Source organism: Branchiostoma lanceolatum, chromosome 1 (genome assembly GCF_035083965.1).
Source record: "Branchiostoma lanceolatum isolate klBraLanc5 chromosome 1, klBraLanc5.hap2, whole genome shotgun sequence".
NCBI classification, from domain to species: domain Eukaryota; kingdom Metazoa; phylum Chordata; class Leptocardii; order Amphioxiformes; family Branchiostomatidae; genus Branchiostoma; species Branchiostoma lanceolatum.
Window position 1 is genome coordinate 2,974,119 of NC_089722.1, and position 24,298 is coordinate 2,998,416.

At 40.9% G+C, this 24,298-nt stretch overlaps 3 protein-coding genes and 1 long non-coding RNA gene across 4 annotated transcripts; all 4 read right to left on the reverse strand.

Annotated features, from left to right (window-relative positions):
• Positions 1-2,586: 2,586 nt before the first annotated feature.
• On the reverse strand, positions 2,587-15,286 carry LOC136429795 (uncharacterized). Its single transcript, XM_066419774.1, has 14 exons — positions 15,212-15,286; positions 11,872-12,195; positions 11,011-11,484; positions 9,833-10,094; positions 9,371-9,525; positions 8,590-8,811; positions 8,176-8,373; positions 7,150-7,262; positions 6,982-7,026; positions 6,480-6,589; positions 6,056-6,243; positions 5,513-5,860; positions 4,563-4,695; positions 2,587-4,129 (listed from the first exon to the last, which is right to left on the reverse strand). The coding sequence occupies exons 1-14, from the start codon at positions 15,264-15,266 to the stop codon at positions 3,142-3,144; spliced, it is 3,615 nt and encodes a 1,204-aa protein (XP_066275871.1). The 5' UTR covers positions 15,267-15,286; the 3' UTR covers positions 2,587-3,141.
• Positions 15,287-16,428: 1,142 nt separating this feature from the next.
• LOC136429805 (protein NLRC5-like) lies at positions 16,429-18,383 on the reverse strand. The gene is made up of 2 exons (XM_066419786.1): positions 17,246-18,383; positions 16,429-16,841 (listed from the first exon to the last, which is right to left on the reverse strand). Exons 1-2 carry the CDS (start codon positions 18,380-18,382, stop codon positions 16,830-16,832), a joined length of 1,149 nt encoding a protein of 382 aa, XP_066275883.1. The 5' UTR covers position 18,383; the 3' UTR covers positions 16,429-16,829.
• Positions 18,384-18,696: 313 nt separating this feature from the next.
• Positions 18,697-20,623, reverse strand: LOC136427719 (uncharacterized). Its single transcript, XM_066416830.1, has 2 exons — positions 20,502-20,623; positions 18,697-19,746 (listed from the first exon to the last, which is right to left on the reverse strand). Exons 1-2 carry the CDS (start codon positions 20,612-20,614, stop codon positions 19,317-19,319), a joined length of 543 nt encoding a protein of 180 aa, XP_066272927.1. The 5' UTR covers positions 20,615-20,623; the 3' UTR covers positions 18,697-19,316.
• A 166-nt stretch (positions 20,624-20,789) lies between these two features.
• LOC136427725 (uncharacterized) lies at positions 20,790-23,113 on the reverse strand. Its single transcript, XR_010754501.1, has 3 exons — positions 21,735-23,113; positions 21,296-21,483; positions 20,790-21,131 (listed from the first exon to the last, which is right to left on the reverse strand). It is a non-coding gene; the product is annotated as an uncharacterized lncRNA (long non-coding RNA).
• Positions 23,114-24,298: the final 1,185 nt, after the last annotated feature.

A 24,298-nucleotide genomic window follows, 5' to 3' on the forward strand; every position in this document is an offset into this window, starting at 1 on the left:
TGCAGCGGGTGTTTTTAATTTATTTGTTTTGACCTTTGGACATGAATAACTAGACTTATGGTCAACGGATCGTCTTGATTTATGGTATGTAGATAGCTCGATTAATGATTTACATAATTGAATATTCATTATGCAAATCATGAGCTAATTTGCATAATTAGCAAGGAAAGTTTATAAATCTGCTGCCTTTCAAAATAGGACTCTCAAATATGAGACATATATAGCTGAAAAAGAGAGAGGTATCGATAGATACCAATTATGCTAATAGCTACCTATTTTGCATAATTGATGAGAAAATACTAATTGAAAATACCACAATAGTAAATGATTGGAATTTTATTCTTGTATCATTAGGAAGCTAAGTAAAGGTGTACAATATCAGACAAAAATCATGCATGACAAGGCCTCATTAACATAATTTATAAGGAAATGTCTACAATTCCCTTTCAATTTGTATTTTTAAGTCTATTTATTCAGGTTAAATTGCACTGACAGGTGACCTAGTTTACCGGAGCAGGCTCCCTGAGAGACGTCCCTGGAGGACACATGTGATACTTTACTTGCCTGGTGCAGGGCTCTGTTTTGGGGTCAGGGAGGTCACACGGGCAAATAAACACTAACAGCAGCCTTACGATCTAACGCTCTCCCTGTTGGAAGGTATAGGTTTGATGAAAACTGATTGATATGTCGACTATGAAAATATGGGCATAATCGAAGCGAATACATTACCAACAAATTGCCTTATTTTCTGTAGTAAAGATAAAAGTTATGATACCAATTAAGCAAAAATATTCTTACAGTGATTATTTTTATAACTCTTGGGAGAACTCGTGTAGGTATAGGTATGGGTTTGTTTTAAACTTTGAAAGAGAATACTAGTAACTCAAGAAGGTAATGACGGATCGTCATGATTTGTAGGGATGTACATAGTTTGATCATGAGTGATGATTTACATGATCGTATAAGAATCATGCAAATCAGGATCTGTGATGTGAAAAAGTATACAAACCCTTGCATTCCATTGTAGTCAAACACGTGACATGTAACTGAGAAAGAGAGGCATATTGATAGATATCAATTATGCAAACGAATACCTAATTTGCATAATTTATGACAAAATACTTTAATTCCAGAGTGGTAAATGATGGGATTTCATTCCTGTGGCGTTTGGGAGATAATCAAATGTGGACGTTATGGCCTCATTTACATAATATATGAGGAAATGCTACAATGGCCCTCTTTTCTAAGATTTTACTTTAATGCTGTGTTTTGTGTAGAGAAAAGGATCACTTGAAATTCATGCAATCGAGGACCTTATTTACATACTGAGTGATAAGCATTCACTCGAAAAGGCTAACATCATTCGGCGAAGGTATGAGGTCGTGGAACTCTAGTTTTATTCTTTATTTTGTTTTGATAATGCTAGGGTCACATTTCCAAGCCGGGGCCCGTCCGGGCTGTTTACGAAAACGACAAATAAAAAGCGCATTTCAAGAAAATACACAATTTATGGTTAGGAGTCATTTTTCACGTTTTGTGTCTTTTGCTGTCTTTTATATGATATTTTTCGTTCCCGCAAGCTGCCCGACCGGGCCCCGCTTTGGAAATATGACCTAGGCAAAAACCGGTGTCCCGACTAGCCTCCGATGCAGACTCAACCCGGCTGTTTTCTTTTTCAAGTTATTGTTTTTATACTACTATATTTTTCTTCTTATTGCTGGCGCCATGAGTCTACATCGGAGGCTATGTCCCGCCGGATAGTTTACGGGTTGCGTCATTCAGACCGGATAACATTACATTCAGAACTGGCATATACACAAAACCTTATGCTTAGAGTTCGGGGAGCTCATATACCCCCGTGAAATATTTAGAGCTTTTGTAAATTTCATGCTAATGACTTTTACAGTGCCTAGAGATATTCAGTAACTTTCACATGTCACAAACTATTTATATAAGGGATTATGGTATTACGCCAAAAATAATTATTCAAGCAAATCCCTTGTCTTTCCTTCATTAACATATCTATTCAGAATTTTGGTATAAAACCTAGTTCTACCAGATCCTTCTTTGAGTCACTGACGAAAGATAGCGGATGCTATCTGAAACGTCTGACTGTTTCAAAATCTTATCCAGTTGCTTGAGTAACTATTTTTGGCATATCTTATTATCCGGATGTCTAACCTTTATCAACGATTATGGCATTGCCATATCAAGTTGTGCAACTTGGTCCCTTATTTGCATGATTGGCACCTGTTTATGTTCCATCGGCCCTGAATTACATGCCTTTTTGTGTTGCACCATTCGGCATTATGGAAAACACTGGGATTTCCTCTTTGATCATGCAAATCAAGCCCATATTCGCAAAACTTGCATCTAAGTTGCATAATTAATGCAAAGCGCTATAATTCATCTAATTGGAAAATTATAGGTCAATTCTATTATTATCATTTCATTAATTTTGTATGATATTTCTTATCTCTTAAAGTGGTAAATAACATTGAGAGACATGCAACATAACCCTCGTAAACAAATGTCTCGTTTTCCTTCATTATCTTTATTACAGGAACATTGTCTGCGGCATTTTTTTACATCATCATGCACAAATATAAAGTAATACAAATATCTTTATCGAAAGACCAAACACGTGTCGGTGAATGGCAAAGGTTCTATATCTTAACAATACAGAATGGTAATAAAGAATTGAGAAGTCACGTTGTTCAGCTGTTGATACCCTAAAGTTTTATTACTACAGGTATATGAAACTTCGTCATGCGAATATCTTTCAACCAAAAAGCTTATCACACAATACATTCAGCTTAGCTAATTCACAAGACTGAAATCTCAATATCATACGTATCGAGTTGAACTTAGTGACAGAAACTCTAGAGAGAGTCAGGTGAAAACTTCTTAAAACCTCAGGCATTTCTAAAGCCCTACAATAGATAAGTCATAAGTCATCTTTGAAAAATCGTTTAAGCAAAACATGCAAAAATTACTAACCTTCACTAGATCTGCCTATTGGACAAAGTGTGCTAAAAATAACTATACTACAGGGCTGTTATTTACCGAAACGTGCAGACTTTTTGACATAGTCTGCCGCACACAGCTACTACATCTTATTACCTTTGCATCTATATTCTTTTACTTGCCCAAATACATGGTGATCGGAATGGCTGCCGCAATACCGATAACATACAAGGCAAGACACAGCCTGTCCAGGACCTTAGCCAGCAGGGTGAAGTCGGACACTTCTTTCTCATTCTTTACTGCCTTGGTCATCTCCTCCATTTCGTTCTTCAGCTCGTTCATCCCCTCTGTCAGCCTCTCGGTAAGCCTCTCCGTTTCGTTCTTTACCTCTGCCAGGCCTCCTATTATCCGCGTCGTCCCGCTCTTTACCGCATTGGTCAGCTCTTCGTTCCCTCTCTTTACCGCCTTGGTCAGCTCATCCACGCTGGAGATCAGGCGAAGAAAGCCTGTAGATCCTTTAGGAGACTCTGGTGTTGAGCCGGTGGACTCGAGACCTTTAGGAGACCCCGATGACTGTCTGGTCATCTCGGGGTCTCCACCACTCGCGTGGAAGCAAATTTCAGCGGTCTTCTTTACATCGTCCGCCGTCATGTCATTTTCGTCCTTGGCAATGTCATCGTCGTCGATCTTGGTCAGCTTAATGGCAGGGTGGATAGTCAGAGGATCCTCACCGGCCGCGGTACACATTTCATTTTCAGCGACACTTTTTTCATCGTCTGCCGTCATGTCACCGTCGTCAGTGGCGATGGTCACTTTGGTCAGCTCTACGACTGTGTGGTTAGTCACGGAATCCTCGACGGCCGCCATACCCGTTTCCTTTTCAGTGACACTTTTATCATCGTCTGCTGTCATGTCACCGTCGTCAGTGGCGATGGTCAATTTGGTCAGCTCTACGACTGTGTGGTTAGTCACGGAATCCTCGACGGCCGCCATACCAGTTTCATTTTCAGTGACACTTTTATCATCGTCTGCTGTCATGTCACCGCGGCCGTCGTCAATGTTAACTTTGGTAAGCCCTACGACTGGGTGGTTGGTCAGGCTAGCTTCGCTGGCACCGTTGCATGGTTGGTTCTCCTCTGTGAGATCTCCCAGGAGTAACACCCTTTACAAATTAAATTACATACAAAATTAAGTTAATGCCCTTCACAGTGCAAATGTACATGCCTGCAAAGTGACACGATGAAATCTCTGCTCCGCAGTCGGCAAGAAAGCTGCATTTTAAAGTAAGTTGCATAGAGGCCTAGGATTATTCCCAAAACTTCTCAGTCTTTCTATATAGTCAATATAACAAGGCATTGACTAATTAAGCCGTTATGATTTTACGCTATCTTTTAGAAATTGCCCCCCAAAAAGGGAAGGTCAGTGAACTAGCACCGGCTGAAGTCTTTGGGAATAGAATGCGTGGTACTTCTTCCGTAACAACATATTGTTCTTGAGGTCTTTGAAAGGAACACATTGCCATGAAGTCGCAGTTAAACTATCTCATCATGTGATAATGGACACCAATGATATAAAGAAAAATATTCAATACGTACCTTGCCATGTAGCGGAGAAGAACAGTCCTCGCCGTCGGAGACAGCCGTCCCTCTTTGTCGTGAATAAAGATGACGGCCAGGGTGACGAAGAGGAAGATTCCCATCAGGCCCATGCACACAATGATCAGCGTGGCTATGAAATAGAAGATGATAAAGATAATGGTTGCTAGGAAATTGAATCTTAATCTGGTGACAGTGTTATCGTAACAAAGAATGCTATTATAGCATTTTCTGACCAATTATGCAAGTCAGGCCCTCATTTGCACAATACATACTAAACAATGTTAAAACCTTTACATAACTTCGAAATGCCACAAGTATGAAATTCAATATATAATTACAGTATTTTCTCCTTAATTATGCAAATTGGGTGTTCATTTGGGAACTTTTATCTATCAATGTCCCTCTATTTCTCAGCTACTTATGTTGTATTTGCATTTTAATATTCCTGTCATGGAATGTAGTGGGTTTTAATGTAGTAAGATTTCCTCATTAGATATGTTAATTTAGATTCTGATTTGAATAGTTACCCTTTCACTAAATGAAGCATGACTTAACTATCCACATATAAAAAGCAAGTTGTATATTCCTTTATGTTTTAACAACTAGCTGTAGGGCCTCTAGGGACAGGCCCTGCCAGCAGTCTTTGCCCCAGTGTGTCTTTTGACAGGTATTAGGTGCCACATGGTACAGAGTCTTATAAGCTTATCATTCAATACAGCGGGTTTACTCATCAGTTATGCAAATTAGAGGGCCTAAAATCTCATTATTTCGAGGTTTCATAAATACATATCAAATAAGAAGACACACAAAGACACAAACACACACACACGCACACACACATAAACACACACACACACACACACACAAACACACACACACACACACACACACACACAAATATACGTTCGGCAAAACATAACCATCTTAAGTAATGTGTCAGTTCTCACCGAAAAATGGCAGAGCCCCCTTGACAGGAAGAACCTCCGTAACAAATACAAGAGACACGACCATGGAGAGTTGAATGGTCACTCCATACGAGATTCTGTCTCCCTTGTCAATGGGCATGATGAAGGTGATGGTCATCAGTACAACCAGGATGATGCAGGGCCCAACAGTAGTGGCGATGTGGAACGTGGGGATCCTCGACAGTTGGAGAGAGAAACACGCCTCCCTCTTGCCTTTTGCGAAGATCTTATCCCTCCGATACCATTCTCCCTCATTCGTTGCAAGGGAGTAAGAGTCACAGGGATGTCTGTCCACATGTACATCTGAAGTGGAGCTTCTCCCGTGGCATTCTGGTGTAAATATATAATAGTTATCAAAGCCTCCTAAAAGATCTGCTCATTCTAGAATTGTCATTAAAAGATTTGTCGTATGGGGTATACACATACTTCCATTTACTTTCAGGTAGTTACAATAGTAAAAGTTTTAGTGAATGCTAGGTAATATAGAAGTGCACTAGAGTCCTTCGAAATATCTTAAAACCTTACGTATGTTTTGCTCGATTGCTGAGTTTGCTGCAAAACAGATGTCGCAATCCATGGTGTCTGCAGGGAAGAAGAACGGGTCAGCATCACACACGGTGGTGGTCAGAGTCTCCACTCTCCACTCTACCAGGCCGCTGCTGCTGACTCGGACCGGTACGTCCTTTGACAGGCCTTGGTGGAGGGGGTTAGCACTGGAAGGTAACCAAGAGATTCTTGTAACTCGTTATGCTTTGTACAACTGAAATATGCAGTGTTGTAGCCAAAATGGTCTTCCTATTGCGCAACGCTTCGCGTTTTGGACAAGCGAATAATCCAATGATGTCGAGTTTTCTAGTCAATATAGAGGATCAAAACCTTGGTCAGATATAGGGTATTTCCTAAAAAGCAAATCTAAGGAATGTTTTGTTGAAAAATAAAATCCACCTACTTTCTCCTTAGGTTTAATGTTGGAGTCCAAATATCCTTACCAGGAACGCTGATGGTCTCGATTAAACCGTAGTAATTTTTTTTCCATATCAGCCGACTGTCGTACCACGTCTGGGAAAGATAATGGATGTTCACCACTTATGATCCAAATGAATGTTACTAGAATAACAGAAATCTACTATTATAACAATCTTGACTAAATGACGCATCTTCCAGCCCTTCCACTGGTCAGGCCCCTATAGCTAGAAGCTGACACACTGAGAACTGTCATGTGTGTGTGTGTGTGTGTGTGTGTGTGTGTGTGTGTGTGTGTGTGTGTGTGTGTGTGTGTGTGTATGTGTGTGTGTGTGTGTATGTGTACGTGTGTGTGTGTGTGTGTATGTGTGTGTGTGTGTATGTGTACGTGTGTGTGTGTGAGTGTGTATGTGTGTGTGTGTGTGTGTGTGTGTGTGTGTGTGTGTGTGTGTGCATATGTGTGTGTGTGTGTGTATGTGCAAACTTACGAAATTGATGACCACAGAAGCGACAAGCTGCTCTTTCTTTTCATCCTGAAGTGAATTGTAAAAAAAAAATAGCATGAGCTGTGATGCAGTTTCAATGTCCATACATTTTTTTACTTATTACAGGATAATCTTCTTCGAAACGAAAAGGATCTCAGATATGTTACTTACCAAGTCGACGATTTGGTCCACATTTCCTGTGAAGCTGATGGTGACAGTTTCAGGTTCCAGACGGGGACTGTAGATTTCCAATAGATCTTTTTCAAGCCTTTCTTTATAGTTTACTAAACGGTGGAAGAAAACGGTGAGAAACTATACACGCAACATTTGGGAGCAAATGTAACATATCGCACCCATTTCCCTCCCCTGGCAAAAATTGGCTGATCCAAAATTGAATTTAAAGAAAAACAGCCCCTTGCGAGAATGGACTCTCTTGGTGGCACCTGAAGTTAAAATGTTTCAAAAATACTTCCACTCAAAAATGCACTTTCCATAATCACCACAGTCCAAAATTGAATTTAAAAAATGCCCCCCGTGCTAATTAATAAAATGGACTCTGCCAGCGTCACCTCAATTCAGAATTGACAAGTCGAAAAGCACTTTTGCATAACAACTTATCGAAAATTAGATTGAAGTGTCCCGCAGTGCTATAATGTATTCTTCTAGCTCGATCCCCGTCAAAATGGACGACAAAAAATACTTCCACTCAAAAGTGGCTCTTTGTATAATCACTCCAGTCAGGAGTTCTGAGGCTGCTGTCTCTCTTTTCTTCTTTGTCTCCTTAGCTCAGGGTAGACCCGGTCGGCCAATACCATAAGATTACATAGGATCTTAATAATGTAGGAAAACAAACGTGGTAGAGCAGGAAAGCCTGAAAACCTCATTGTTTATACCGAAATTAGTGAATTGTGTAAAATATGCCTGTCAGAATCCCGTTGCCATGGCAACACAAAATATGATAAACTTATACCATTACTATAAAATTGTTGCCAACTAAATTCTAGGAAAATTCCCTAATTCTGTTAGTCCTAGCACACGTCGTTCACGAGTTATACTTATAGGACGTCAAAGTTGGCGCGGACACTTTTAGCCCCCCGTCTAGATAGGGTAAAAGAAGAAATTTTCTCCAGAATAATTTGCAACGTCTGCGTAAATAATTCGAAAGTTCAAACGTACGGTAAAGACGGTATCAATCACCTGAACAAACGGGCTTTAGATATTCCCAGAGGCCTATTGAGCTCCCTTGATGGCATTGCGATTCTCCTTGGGAGCCGTACTCAAGCCTGTAGCCATCGTTGCAGGTGTATTTGACCTTTTCCCCTATGAAGTAGAACCTCTTTCTTGGAGTTGTCACGCCGTAGTTTGGAGGACCTCTATCCCAACAGCCAACAAAGTCTAAGCGTAGCAAGATATTGCTTGTAAATTCAATGGCAAAATCAGCATCCATTGGATTCAATGATATCAAAAAAAGAACAAGTGCAAACAAGTATGCTTTCTATTAGTAACCACACTGTTTCTTTTATAATTGCCTTTGATTACAAGAAATATATGCAAAAGCTTTTTATGCTGATGAAAGAAACAAAAACAATGTCACTGTTGACGACAACTTACTGCACGGAATAACGTCACATTCCTCCTGACTACCATCTTCAGTCAAACAAAATGGCCGCTCGAGACCCGTAGGGTTGCGGCAGTAGTTTCTGTCCAGGTTAGCCCAGGGGTACTCAGTTGTGTAGTAATCAGCTTCCGGAGCTGACCACTCAAGACACTTTGCCCCGGAAGTAGTTGTACTCCATAGTCCACGGTAGTTTATGCCAGTGCCGTGGTAGCAAGCTGAGAAAAGGAAAGGACGTCATTAAATTGCTTGGGTTTTTTTTTGCTTTTTAAGAGTCATTGCACCAGAAAACCAGGCAAAGCCCATTTCATTATGTATCACATAGTAAAAGTCCATAATGGTTTAGTAATTGACATCTTAGAGAGCAGAAAAAAATGTATAAAACAGCTTAATCCCTTCTCAAGTGTCACCTTAACCCCTTATAGAGCCTTAATCAACATTTCTAATTAATTATTGATTAATGCATTTGCTGATATATTTTTATGTGGGTTTTACACAGCGACAGAAAAATTGACATTGCTTACATTGACATTGTAGTGAGACGTGATTACCTGCTTTATTATTAGTCCAAAACACGAAAAATTCCCAAAAGACGCCCCAATCACGCATGCACGTCTCCAGTATGCGTAGCTAGCCCAATGAAACGACGCGATGTTTTTGACTCAGTAAATGCTTCTCTTCCCAGCAAAGGTAAAACCATTGGTCAATATTGCCGATGCCGGAGAAAAAAACCTATTATTCACATTAAAAGTCATAGTTTGAAGTTCTGATTCTCACCTCCTCTATCCATTATCGTCGCTGGTTCAGGGTTCCAACAGCCCTGCTGTGATGACGGGAACAACTCACACGGAGGCAGCAGGCTCTTCGTCAAGTCATCGCTCATACTGAACACTTCCTCACACCACGAACGGCATGGCAGCAGTTGTGTACCGCTGAGATAAAAACAATCAGTCAAAAGATATGATGAGGATACATCACAACACGATGTTCACTATTTTGTACACACATCTATACAAACATTAAGTTACACACCGTTAATTTCTTATCTACCTAGTTTCTACTTTCTTAATTAACGTTGACATGGTTGAAGACTTACTTTAAAAAAAATGACGGTAAATACATAACTGGCTGATGGTCAATATTGCCTAAGGAAAATAGAGGTTAACATGCATAAGTGGCTATAAAAAAGATAATTGCAGCAATTTTTCTTCTATTCCAAATGACTTGTTGGCTACTTACACACACGAGGCTGTGATGTTCGAAGATGGACGTATGGGACAGTTGGATATGTCCTCTTCAGAGACATTGCATCGCGGGAAAATGACAGTGGACAGGAATTCTCGAAACTCCGGATGGTGCTCCCCCGTGAAGATAAAGGAACTGGAGAGAAAGTCCATCACTGGGGAATTCTGTATCTCGTTGAAAGTCTTCTGGCCTATCAGGTTTGGTAACATTGTGAGTCTACCGTCGAGCTCAAAAACCTCCGGAATTCGCACGCACTCTAAAAATTGAATTAAACATAAATCATTGTGGAGGATTTAAAATGTATCAACCTGTGGATAATGCCTAAAATAACTGGCATAGGGTTGAGTTCATCATCATCATCATCTTTATCAACATATTTCTTAAATGTTGCGCAAGTTGACCATTAATTGGCAACCTATTATGTCTGTTCAGTTACTTTTGTCCACTAAGTTTGATTTGATTATATGATATATTACTATGTTACTGCTCTGAATTATCGTTTCCTTCTGTTCATTTTATGGAACTTTGACCTCTGACCTCTCAACATCATTTGGTTGTTTTGGTTGATGATTTCAGTGTTATTGTTTGACATATTGATTTGTTCTGCATTTATTGCTATGCTTAATGATTATTTTTTTATGTTATGACCTGTATTTATTATCTGTACCCCTATGGGCTCTTCTGGAAATCAGCCTTTTTTTTGCTGAAGAAACAACCAATATGTTTCAAGATGAATAGATAGATAAATTAGGGGCGTTATACCTTAACAACGTCACTACACGAAAACGAGGATTTCCGGGAATTTCGTGACCCTGACATACCCGTCAAACTTGACAAAAATGAAGCTGTCGAATAATCAAACCAGCTTTCAATCTCTAGTTAGATGAAACTGGGTTCCGGTACATTCATGATTGTGGCATTATTTCCGTGTCAAACATGTAAAGGCTAATTGTCTTAAAGCTTGTCTGCCTGGAGCTTCACTTGACTATGTATTGTTTTGTTGCAATTTTTAATAAAGAAGGAAGAAGAATAAAGAATAGCTCAATTCAGATCAAGTGCGATATAAGATACAACCTATGATACGAACATTCCACACTTGGCTGCATCTAATTTGACTGTTTGTTGTGTATCAATATTATAGGCTACATGACAAAAATGATATTTCCCTTTACCTAATGGGATCCCGAAGAGGTTCAGTTCTCTGAGCCATGGTGGGTTGCCCGAGTGGGTCCGATTGACCACGAACTTCCAGTACCGCGCTGTTCCCTGGAACCCGCCGAACTCCTGGCGCTGGTCTGTCCCTCCCTGTACGTTAGTAACGGACACGACGTCCTCCCAGTAGTACGGACTCCCAACCTTTGACTTTTGCAACGTGAAGGCTGCAATGTCATGGGTGGTGTCTCCGTAGTTGTTGACTGCGATGTCGGTCAGAGTATGAGGTAATGTGAGATCCAGTATCATGTACCAGTCTTTGTTGAGATTATCTAAGCCAATGCCCCCAGGGTTCCAATAGGTCTCAGTGTTCCCATCCAAGGCTTGTGCAGCAGCATCTAGAATGGTGGTGGTGTCCACAACCCACGACGAATTCCGTACCAGCCATTCACCTGTGTCCACAGCCCATGACGAATTCGGTATCAGCCATCCATCTTGAGAAGAGAACGCAGAATCGTTAACCCGATAAAACATTGAAGTCATGGAGAACATATCCACCTGAACCATGACGGGTTTGTGGCAAGTCGAACGACACGTACTTAATGTCGAACGTGACGTGAATTAAGTAAAAGGGGACGTAACAGACAAAAGCACACACGCACATACATAAACACAAATGTACTCTGGAGGTGTTGGCCTTGTAAAGGATGCATCGATCCTGTTGCCAACACCTATCAGATTTCATTCTGTGAAGTTTAATAAATAAATAAATAGATAAATAAATAAGCATACACATACGCACGCACGCATACACACACATGCACATAAACATTCACACACAAACACCAAAACAACACCATGATTTTTATGAAGGTGCAAACCTTCTTTTGTATCTGCTGGGCCAATCTGGTAGACCTCGTTCGCCCAAAATCCACCTTTACCGTCCGCTCTACAATCGGAGGAAGGTCCGTTCTTCTGGTAGGTGTTGAGGCCATCAGCAGACCCCGTACATGCTCCGCCGTTCCGTACAGCAAACATGGTGAACCCAAAAGAGAGAGCTACCTCATAACACTTCTCGATGGGGTTTTCACGGACAATGAAGCGACCATCTAGGCGTGGATCTGTCCCCTCGAGTGTTGGAATGGCTGTGTTTTCAGCAGTGTCCTGCCAGCAGCCCAGGCTGATGTATTGACTGCTTGCGCTTCCTGTGTGAGAAATGAGGTATCTCTGTAATCTCCTGTAATCATCCAAACTTGTTCTACACGGGTAGGGTGTATTGTATCCGAAGACAGTATGACAAAATGGTTTCTATATCTACCAATGTGAATCAAGTTACACATAGCACACAGTACCTATAAGTACCCAACATCTCAATAATTGAAAGGCCACCATAATCAACTAGCAATACTAGCAACAAATTTTACGTGCATTGTTGATAGTATTTCTGCATGCGTTATTTTCAGTAGATTGAAACACAACTTCTTTTATAACAAAATAAGCAACATCAAATACATAAACTTGACAAAACTAAGTGATGGCGGACTCAGGTTATATGCTACCTATATTCTCACCGCCACTTGTACAGCAGGGAAAACTAAATATATCATAAGACGATAAAACATTTGGATGATAAGAAATACAAAATACAGATCAAGCGTTGAACTCTCCATAAGTTCAAACTCCCCGCAAAAACAGAAGAGGGATACATTTAACTAAAACGTTTAGTTGACATACTATAGGTTTGTGTAATGAGCATGATATATTTCACAATTAACACTAGAAGAGCGAAGCGAACTGCCGCGTAAAATCAAAAGTTCTTTAGATAGAGTATATAAGAGATTAAGAGAATTGCAGAAATCTTGCTGAAGAGAACTGAGTGCTGGTGGGTATATGTTCTGTTGATAGATTCAATTACATTCTATAGCTAGGAGGTGATTATCCTTACTGTGTACAGATAGGTATATACATCAAAGAATGTTTGGACATTAGAACAAGCAATGTATAAGTATACGACACGTGAAATTACGATATCCCATATGATTGTGTGTAATCAAACTAATTTGTATGCACCTATTCGTTTGTATGTATGTATAGATGTACTAGAAGACCTTACGAAAGTCGCTGTGCTTTTGTTGTGTCAATAAAGATCTTCTATGTAGGGCAGTAACGATTAATGAGTAACCGTTTTGTATTGACACCCGCAGCTACAGGCTACAGTAATACAGCTACTATATGCTGTTGTTAGGTCCCTAATTGATAAGATCAACAACGACAGCGACAACACGCGTCATCTATGATGATGAGTTGTCAAAAGGACACAGTCGCATGGTATCAATGATAATAAGTGTATTGCAAGTTCTTGCCCGAACGTAGGCTAATTGCAAGTACATGTAACATGAAAGGACGGACAGACAATTGGTAGCAATAGTAGTATAGCATGTGACTATTCTAGTCTAAATACTAACACTAAGTTCTATCTTATTTTGAGTTTGACTTCTTTTTCTGAGACAGTGAAAGACGAATGATCCCACTTTTTCTGTAATGTGTGGGTTTTGTGATGTTAAGAGGAGAGTAGTTTTCTTTTTGTCTGTGAACATGGAGAAATTTGGATTGAATTTGATGGCCTCTTTAAACAGCGCATTTCTTTCTTAATCGTAGAAGGGGCTTGAAATAAAATGTGTTTCGTCTTCCACCGTGTTTGACATGCAGTATTTACAAGTTCTTTCCCACACAGGTAACATTTTGTACCGCATGATTGCTATGATAATTGTGCCTTTGCACAACAAAATATTCTGCCAGCATTCCTACATCCAGGAAACCGGTGAGATTGTTGGTGTCCTCATTATTGTAGCGCATTGCACGCTACTTCCCCCTGGCGAACTCTTGCTATTGCATAAATAGCAAGGCATATAAATTCCTCCTGTTATCATTCTCTTGGAGTGTTGCACGCTACCTGGCTATCCCCGGTAAATTACATTTGCATAAATAGCAAGGCATATAAATTCCTCCTGTTATCATTCTCTTGGAGTGTTGCACGCTACCTGACGATCCCCGGTAAATTACATTTGCACAAATAGCAAGGCATATAAATTCCTCCTGTTATCATTCTCTTGGCGTGTTGCACGCTACCTGGCTATCCCCGGTAAATTACATTTGCATAAATACTGTGAAACAAAGATTTCTGTAGCGTATCGCACGCTACTACTTCCTAGCGAACTATTGCATAGGTAGTGAGGCATAGAAATTCCTCCTTTTGATGTTTTCCTAGCGTGTTGCACGCTACCGTCCCTGGTAAATTACATCTGCAAATTAGATACTGTAAAACACCGTTCTCCTTCTCGTTACCGGCGCATTGCACGCAACAATTCCACAGAAAACGTTTGCATAAACACAGAAACAAGTTAAGTGTCCCTTATCAAATTTTTCTACTTCTAGCGTCTTTGCACGCTACCATTTCTTTGAAAACAATTGCATAAACACTCAGACACCCAATTTGTAAACCACGCAACAATTACTACAGTAACTGTGGATGACATGGCACTTTCCTGTTGAAAGGGGCCCTATATTTACCCAATGTGTTTGCTACTTTTGTGATCTTACTGCTATATAGATATAAGCTAAACACTAACTGCAGTGAATACCTAGCCTATAAAGAGGGAAGGAAACCATTTCAAATGTACAAGTCCCCAATACCATATTTCCATCTATATTAAATCTAGATGACTCAAAAAGTAAGTTACTTACTTTCCCAGAGAAGAAGAAGAAAAAGAAATTAAATCTGTACTGTGCTCAGCTTCGGTCATGCTATAGAGCTGGAATAATTCATAGACTACGGGTTGCCTACCATGACGGCTTTAAAATTCTGTTGTCTCAACCGAGAAGCACTAGTAATAGTGAACTTTTTGTACATATGCGTGTTGACACATTTGACGCCAAGCTTCGGAAACTGATGCATTCTTTTGTATCTCGGCTGTTCGGGTCTGAGAATTACATCATTATGGTACTGCTCCGCTCGGAGGCCTTCCCGTCAAGTCCTTTTTGTCGACATTACTGTCAACTAGTTCGCCCTCGCCCATTGTAAATACTTATTTTAGATGTACTGTTGATGTGTATGTGTCTGTCTGCCAATATGGGCCGTCGAGCCCAAAGTAAACAATGATAATAAAAATCCCCGTTTCTCCCCTTTACAGTATACTTAAATGGGTATAGGTAGAGTCCTACCGGCGACAATCAGCAGACAGCAGGTGATCCCAGCGATGGCAAGTTGGACTCTCATCTCTACACAGTCGTACCCAGCTGCTTCTGTGGTGTTTTGGTCTCCTCCGATGTTAAGTTAAGGTCTCGCTGTATTGATGCACGACAGAAGAGCTGTTCGGCAAGCGCATGTAACCCCTAATACACACAAGTTTTGTCTAAAACTTGCAACAAAGTTATTTTGATCTAACAGAAATTCTTCTCCAAATAACACCCAGCTGTTGTCGTGACACAGACCATGGCGGCATGAAAAGAACACCGAACTATGAGACAATCTACTTTAGTACCGCAGTACAATGACACATTTGTAGTAATGCAGCATGAAATATTTAGATGGCCTTGGAAGACTTTACCCATTAACATGATTGGAGACGGTAAAAATTCCATTTGAATTGATAGAATTCATTTGCCAGAACAGGTGATTTTTTTATTATTCGGTATCACACTGTAATTACCCGAAGTGAAGACCGCAGTGCCACGAAAGTTTCAGATTTCAAATTCAATAAACCTGAGTCAAGATATGAAATTTAACAGGAAACTTTCATCGTAAGTCCAATAGCCTCATATAGCGCCACAGAGAACATCAATTTAGTGGCATCGTGTGGCGCAATCAGTAAGGTGTTTCGCCCACAACCGAGAGGTTGCGGGTTCGAACCCACCGATATGCCACGCCAACGTGGGCGAATACATCCGACCCCCCCCCCCCCCGGCTTTTACACGACCCGCATCCACTGAACAAAAAAGCCGCGAAATTCGAATTCGGCCGTATCGTACCTGTGTAACAGTGGGGTCCAAGCGCCTCCAACTGTGATACCTGTCTAACTGGTCTAGACCTTTTAGCCCAGTGGAACGGAACGACTCAACGGTGGGAGGCGTCACAACCGTGCCAGGCAGGGCAATTTCCATTGGGGAATAGTACGGGGGAAGTTGGGGCGTTGTTCTCTTGAGTGTTAATATGTATCGGTTCTTGCGTAGTTAGTTTGAAACTTTAGGTGGTGGCTCCCCCGGGTGCCCCCATGACCTGCAGTTGGTCAGGCTCCAGAACTACCGCCGACTTAGGTCGGCTAGAGGTTGGGAGTGACTATGTGTAACCGGGGTTTAAGGCTAGAAAGAAACGATGAAAAGACTGGAGCTGATCAGTGGAAGATGTGGGTAATTCAAATTTTTGTGTCGCCAAATTGCAGTTCAACTTTGACTCAGATTTAATCAGGCATCAGAGCTACACCAGAGCCAACATATTGCAATTCTCTTATTCATTGCATACTAACCATTTTTGTTACTTGTCTTGTTAATTGTTTGAATAACGCATGTCCAAATTATTTCTCTTAATATTATTTCGTTAGTGTATATAACTACTGTTGTCTGCCTCCAACATATACTTGTGCATTTCCTTACTAAATTTAGATGCCTACTCACACAGAATTCACATATCATTCGCATTAAAAACATGTACACTTTAAGTTATCTAAAAGGCAGGGATATGCATATTTCTTAAACTACAAAACATCAGTTCTATCATGCGAAGATATCTATGATCTAGAACTTCAAGCAGCTGGCACTGGTGTCCACTCCCTCGGGAACTATCCTAAAGAAATACCTGCAGATGAAAGAATTGAGATCTATTGAGTCATCTTAATTCATGACCCTACAAAACTTAATTGATGGGGAAATCGGATGAAAAAAATCATAGTAAAGTGACCCTAAAGTGGCTCACACCAGAAAGTTCCTTGGGTCTTAATTTCAAGGATAAACATGCTAGTAATCTTTACTGTGAGTCACTTTTATTTTTGTTCATTTCGTAATATTGATATCGATGAGTACATGTTGTAAGCTATTCACTATAATTGTCGTGTACCATATTATAAGAATCAGAATAAACTACACTTTTAAATTGCCCCTTAAAGTAAGTGAAGAAGGTTGCATTGCATGCATCAGGTAAAATACAGAGGTAATCAATAACATTGAGTTTTGGCATGTCCGCTGTACCCAATATTTACTTACATCAGCCTCTCCAGTGTTGGAAATGAGAAGAAGGTCTAGCTTCTCCAGGACAGGAAGTTTTGGCAGAGCCTCTGTCAGAGCCAAGGCGACGTTGTCGGGCAGGTGTGTAGCTGGGAAGTGCCCAGCCATACCTAGCTTGGTAAGTGCTGGCAGTGCGCTGATGAGCTGTACAACCTTCGCCAGTCCGGCTGCTGTTACTCCACTATTAACCCCGATGTCCAGTTCCTGCAGTGTGGTGTTACAGTGATCGGCTGTGGTCAGACTCTTGTCGCCAGGTGGGTTTTGACCCATGTCCAATTTACTCGACTGACAGAGTGTTTGGACCAGTGAGATAATTTCCGAGTCACCAATGTCATCGTTGCGTACATCTAACACCTGTAATCGTACCAGGTGAGGCAGAACTTTTACCAGGGCTGATACTCCTCTGTCACTGATACCTGTCGCAATGAGATCCAACACTCTAATAGCAGTCAGGTTGATGAGTGTGCCAGTTAGGCCTTGCAGCCCGGGGTCCTTCAATATGTTATTATTGTAGCCAATGTCCAGCTTTACCAGCTCGGTTAAGTGGCACAGGGCAGGGAGAAGTTTTTGCATGCCTGTGTAGCCTCTGATACAGGCCGACTCAAGAACCAACACCTGCATAGCTGTGAATAAAGGTAGGACAGTGGCGAGAGATTCTAATCCGATATCACCCATTATGCCTATACTGCTATGACTTAAATCCAGTTCTTTGAGACCCGTTAGGTGGCGTATGCCGGGAGCCGGTCTCGACATTCCCATAGCCGTCACGCCTCTAAGACGGAGTACAGTCAGGTGTGGAACATTGGACAGTCCAACCTTCAGAATTTCCATCTCAGTACCATCATAAGACCATATCCCATTGAGGTCCAGCTCCTCTAGCACAGACACGTGACTTAACCCATGCATTAGTGGCTCCAGTGACGATAGTGTTAGCTGTGTGTTGGACAGATATAGCGCCCTCAGACTTGGAATGTTCTTCAGAACTGACACCAGTCTGTTTGTCTCATTAGGTGAGCTCAGATTCACATAATCTGCCTTTAGGTCCAATCGTGGATGGGAAAAGGCGAAGCTAAAGATACGATCTAGGTATTTCACCTCCCCATGAAAGATAAGCATTACTTTGTTTTTAATTTGCATCACAGGCACCTGTTTATGTTCCATCGGCCATGAATTACATGCCTTTTTGTGTTACACTATTCGGCATTATGGAAAACACTGGGATTTCCTCTTTGATTATGCAAATCAAGCCCATATTCGCGCAACGTGCATCTAAGTTGCACAATTAATGCGAAAAAGCCATAATTCATCTAATTGGAAAATTATAGGTCAATCTAATCATTATCATTTCATTAATTTTGTATGATATTTCTAATCTCTTAAATTGGTAAATAACATTGAGAGACATAAAACATAACCCTCGTAAACAAATGTCTCGTTTTCCTTCATTCGTTTTTATTACAGGAACATTAATATTGTCCCCGGCATTTTTTTTCACATCATCATGCACAATCATAAAGTAATACAAATATCTTTATCGAAAGACCAAACACGTGTCGGTGAATGGCAAAGGCTCGATATCTTAACAATGCAAAATGGTAATAAAGAAAAGAGAAGTCACGTTGTTCAGCTTTTGATACTTTAAAGTTTTATTACTACAGGTATATGAAACTTCGTCGTGCAAATATCTTTCAACCAAAAAGCTTATCACACAATACATTCAGCTTAGCTACTTCACAAGACGACTGAAATCTCAATATCATACGTATCGAGTTTAACTTAGTGACAGAAACTCTAGAGAGAGTCAGGTGGAAACTTCTTAAAACCTCAGGCATTTCTAAAGCCCTACAATAGATAAGTCATAAGCCATCTTTGAAAAATCGTTTATGCAAAACATGCAAAAATCACTAACCTTCACAAGATCTGCTCATTGGACAAATTGTGCTAAAAATAACTATACTACAGGGCTGTTATTTACCGAAACGTGCAGATTCTTTGACATAGTCTGCCGCACACAGCTACTACATCTTATTACCTTTGCATCTATATTCTTTTACTTGCTCAAATACATGGTCATCGGAATGGCTGCTGCGATACTGATGACGTACAGGACAAGACACAGCCTGTCCAGGACCTTAGCCAACAGGGTGTAGTCGGACACCACCTCCTCGCTCTTTACCGCCTTGGTCAGCTCCTCCATTTCGTTCTTCAGCTCGGTCATTCCCTCTGTCATACTCTCCGTCCCTCTATTTACCGCCTTGGTCATCTCATCCATACTTGCAATCAGCTGACGAAACCCTGGGGATCCAGTGGACTCGGGACCTTTAGGAGGCTCTGACTCCTCTCTGGTCATCTCGGGGTCTTCACAACTCGTGGCGAAGGCGATGTTTGTCAGCACTACGTCTTGGTGGTCAGTCAGGCCAGCTTCGCCGGTACCATCGCTTGCTTGCTTCTCCTTTGTGAGATCTCCCAGAAGTAGCACCCTTTACAAACGATATGATATACAAAATGAAGTTGATGCCCCTCTACGTGCAAGTGTCTGCAAATTGACACGATAGCACCTCTGATCTACAGTTCGTAAGCAAGCTGCATAGATGCCTTGAATCATTCCCCAAAGCTTCGTAGACTTTCCTTTGAGTCAACAAGGCATTGACTCATTAAGCCATTCATGATTCTATCTTTAAAAATTGCCAACTAACCGAAGATGAGTAAACTAGCACCGGCAAGCATTTGGTGGATAGAATACGTACATGGTACATATTCCATAACAACATATTGTTCTCCGTTGAGGTCTCAGAAAGGAATACATGGTCAAGAATTCCTAAATGAACGACCTCTCTATATGATACCGGTCACCAATGATATGAATATAGATTACAACACTGTGTATTCCTTATCTCTCGAGGTGCCGATCCACGGGAGGGCAGAGACCGAGGGTGATGCAAAATACACCGTGTTGCCGGAGTTCTATCGGTGTCATACCCACACGAAAACAAACACACTTCAATGCGAAATGCGCCAGAAGTTGAGAAAGGTTTGTGACCTCAAACAAAACAATGTATCAACATTGATTTCAACGTTCGAATGGAGTATTCAAATTGCCGCACGTGAAGCGAGTTCGAATCGTTCGAATCGAACGAGGGAAGCACGGCCTGTCCCGTAAAGTGCGGACCGGTCCGAACACACGTGTCGAAGGTTATCGCGGCCCGGGAATGATATAAAGACGAATATTCAGTACCTTGCCATGTAGCGGAGAAGAACAGCCCTCGCCATCGGAGACAGGCGGCCCTCTTTGCCGTGGATATAGATGACGCCCATGGTGACGAAGAGAAAGATTCCCATCAGCCCCATGCACACGATGATCAGCGTGGCTGTGAAATTCGCAGATAGCAAATAAATTCAATGGTTACTAGAATTATTAGGAAATTGGCAGCACAAATTGTTTGGCAGCGCATTTCAATAGTTTCCTGCAAAATGTTACAGGTAAATCATTAATATCAACTGAAGTGTCAGTGCTCACCGAAAAATGGTAGAGCCCCCTTGACAGGAAGAACCTCCGTAACAAATACAAGAGACACGACCATGGAGAGTTGAATGGTCACTCCAAACGAGATTCGGTCTCCCTTGTCTACGGGCATGATGAAGGTGATGGTCATCAGTACAACCAGGATGAAGCAGGGTCCAACAGTCGTGGCGATGTGGAACGTGGGGATCCTCGACAGATGGAGAGAAAAACACGCCTCCCTGTCGTCTTTTGCGAAGATCTTATCCCTCCGATACCATTCTCCCTCATGTGTTGCAAGGGAGTAAGAGTCACAAGGATGGCTGTTTACATGTACATCTGATGTGGAGCTTCTCCGATGGCATTCTGTAGTAAATGCATCATGATCATTACAGTCCCTTAAAAGATCTGCCGATTCCTGGATATTGTGTAATATTGGGAATACCTTTCCCTTCAGGTAATTGCAATAGCAAAAGTGTTAGTAAATGCTCTGTCATATAGATGTACATCAAAATATCTAAAAACCTTACGTAGGGTTTGCTCGATTGCTGAGGTTGCTGCAAAACAGACGTTGCAATCCATGGTGTCTGCAGGGAAGAAGAACGGGTCAGCATCACACACGGTGGTGGTCAGAGTTTCCACTCTCCACTGTACCAGGCCGCTACTGCTGACTCGGACCGGTACGTCCTTCGGTAGGCCTTGGTGGAGGGGGTTAGCACTGGAAGGTAGCCAAGAGATTCCTGTAAATTGTTTACTTTATACAACTGACAGGTGCAGTGTTCTAGCCAACATTATTTCTTTGTATTGTGTTAACTTTTCACGTTTTGGACAAGCAAAGTATCCAATGATGTTGGCTTTTCTTGTCAAGAAGATCGAAACCTCCTTGGTCAGGTAGAACGTACATATATATTGATGTCATTATGAAGCAAACACATTTGACAAATGGTCTGTTAAAATAATTCCACCTACTTTCTCTTTAGAGTAAATGTTGGAGTCCAAATATCCTTGCCAGGAATGCTAAAAGTGTCGATGCCACCGTAGTACCTTGGGTTCCATTTCAGCCGACCATCGTACCATGTCTAGAAAAGAGAGATGACGTGATAAGGAAAAACGTTCACTACTTACGATCCAAACAAACGTCACTAGAATACCCTTACAACAAGATTGGCAAGAAAACAAGATTGGCAACATAAAAAGATGTTGCCAGGGCGACGGTGGTCTCTGTTAACGTTTTCGTTTTTAGCCCACATGCAAATAAGGACCTCGCATAAATCATATCAGTTGATCACCTTCTCTACCAAAATAACACAAGTTGTCCAATATATGAAAATCTTGTTTTCACAACAAAAAAAGATATCGTATCATTTCCTCATGAATTATGTAAATGAGGCCCTCTATGCAAGATTTGTGTCTAACAGTGGCCACATTTACTAAACTTCCAAATGGTGCAAAAATGAAATCCTCATCATTTACCACTATGGATTTATAGTATTTTGTCATGAATAAGGCAAATTAAGTATCAATTTGCATAATTGATATCTATCGATATTTATCTCTCTCTCAGTTACATATGTCATGTGTTTGAGAGTCCTATAATAGAATGCAGCTTATTCATTAACTGTCCTCATTAATTATGCAAATCAGATATTGATTTGCATAATTGGCATATGATTATGTAAATCATCACTTAAGCTATCTACACACCAAAAATTATGATGATTCGTCATCCACTACTTCCGTTATTCTCTTTCAAAATTTGAGTCTAAATCAGCTCCTTCAGTTCCAGAAAAAGCCGCTAGGTGGTCCAAATCTACAGGACATATTTTCCTAACAAAGAGCTATCCACCACTTAAAAATCACGACTATAGCATGTTCAGAAGACGAGATTTGAAAAGTGAAAGTTCCCCTGCAGTACCATAGAAAGTTGCTAGGGGGCCCAAAATCCAATTATTACAAGGTCTGCCATAGACCTACCCACCTACAAAATATGAAGACAATACATCTAGGCATTCTTGAGTTATCGTCCCATGGACTTTCACATTCCTGTACAATTCCTAGAATTCTTGCAATCTGCACACAATATAGTAAAAATTTGGCTCGCCCCTGAGGCGTCGCTAAAAATACATTGCCATTCTCCTCTAAGTCAAGAGAATTGGGAACATTCTACTCTTCTTGATTCATGCACATGTGTAAACATCATCATCACGTCACCATCATCTTCATCCTGTCGGGCGGATTGTCCGGAATAAGATTACTTTGTCCCTTCAGACGACAGTCCTTTTCAGACTGAAAACTGTCTGTTACCTGTTGGAGGCTTTGACTGGCTTTCTGCGCAAACTTACGAAATCGATGATCACAGAAGCGACAAGCTGCTCCTTCTTTTCATCCTGAAATAATAAGGAAAATACATCATAAGCTGTAATGCAGTTTTGGCCTCCACCCATTTTTTATATTCCCCTAACTATACAGGAAGACAATATATTGTTATTGCTGGCGTCGTCTACTCCTCTTTCTTCTTCTTCTTTCTTTCTTCTTTTGCCAACAACCAAGAAGATGTAAGGTAACTCTAATACTGGTATTGCCGAAAGTTATATTTCCCTTATGGCACATGCTACGGATGTCATATTTGAGGTGTAGGTACCATTAAGAAGGGTTAATACACCTGAATTAAAACTATGATAATGAGGACATCATTTGCATAATTAATGCAGAAAAATTCATAATTCCATTACGGTAAATGCTATGGATGTCATATTTGAGGTGTAGGTACCTTTTGGAAATGTGAATTCAACGGAATGTGCGTTATGCATAATTTATGAAGCAACTTCATATTTACCTTACGGTAAATGCTATGGATTGCATATTGGAGGTGTAGGTTGAATACAACGAAATGCGAATAATGCACTGGCGGACCCAATTTGCATAATTTATGCAGTGACTTCATATTTCTATTTGTGGTTAATGGGAGGGGAATATCGAAAATGTTGTCTTTCCTGCCAATCTTGCAAACGACAAGGATCCTCAAATTTCTCAGAGATAGCACTTACCAAGTCGACGATCTGTTCCACATTTCCCGTGAAGTTGATGGTGATATTTTCTGGCGCCAGACTGGCACTGTAGAGTCCCAGTAGATCCTTCTCAAGCCTTTGCTTGTAGTTGACTAAACGGGGGGAGAAAAGTAAGTGACAAATAAATGTTCTAGGCCTAATTCCTCCGAAGTACCAAATATCATTACAATCCACCTAGAGGTTCGCTATAATGACCACTAATATCCGTAAACACAAATACAGAGACACGCAGACAAAAAAAGCCTCCAATGACTGACAATGTTCGTGGAGGTGAAAACCAACTTGAAGGTAAAGCGTCATGTTTACATTTTGGCAGATCGCCATGATCTTATTACCTTTCTATGACAGAAAAATCATGTCAAGAATACTTTGCTAAGTGTGCAAAATATTTCGAAAGTTTATAAGTACGGTAATGCTTATAGCATTCACTTGAACAAACGGGCTTGTCATATTCCCAGATGCCTC

What these genes read in the sequence shown, in the direction of transcription:
- LOC136429795 (XM_066419774.1), bottom strand. Translation starts at nt 15,266, where the DNA reads ATGAGAGTCCAACTTGCCATCGCTGGGATCACCTGCTGTCTGCTGATT. An exon ending in GACGATAATGGATAGAGGAG is followed by an intron (nt 8,812 to 9,370) that starts GTGAGAATCAGA and finishes TCCTTTTCTCAG; the next exon opens with CTTGCTACCACGGCACTGGC. An exon ending in ATGTGACGTTATTCCGTGCA is followed by an intron (nt 8,374 to 8,589) that starts GTAAGTTGTCGT and finishes TGCTACGCTTAG; the next exon opens with ACTTTGTTGGCTGTTGGGAT.
- LOC136429805 (XM_066419786.1), bottom strand. Translation starts at nt 18,382, where the DNA reads ATGCTTATCTTTCATGGGGAGGTGAAATACCTAGATCGTATCTTTAGC.
- LOC136427719 (XM_066416830.1), bottom strand. Translation starts at nt 20,614, where the DNA reads ATGGGGCTGATGGGAATCTTTCTCTTCGTCACCATGGGCGTCATCTAT. An exon ending in CTTCTCCGCTACATGGCAAG is followed by an intron (nt 19,747 to 20,501) that starts GTACTGAATATT and finishes TCGTTTGTAAAG; the next exon opens with GGTGCTACTTCTGGGAGATC.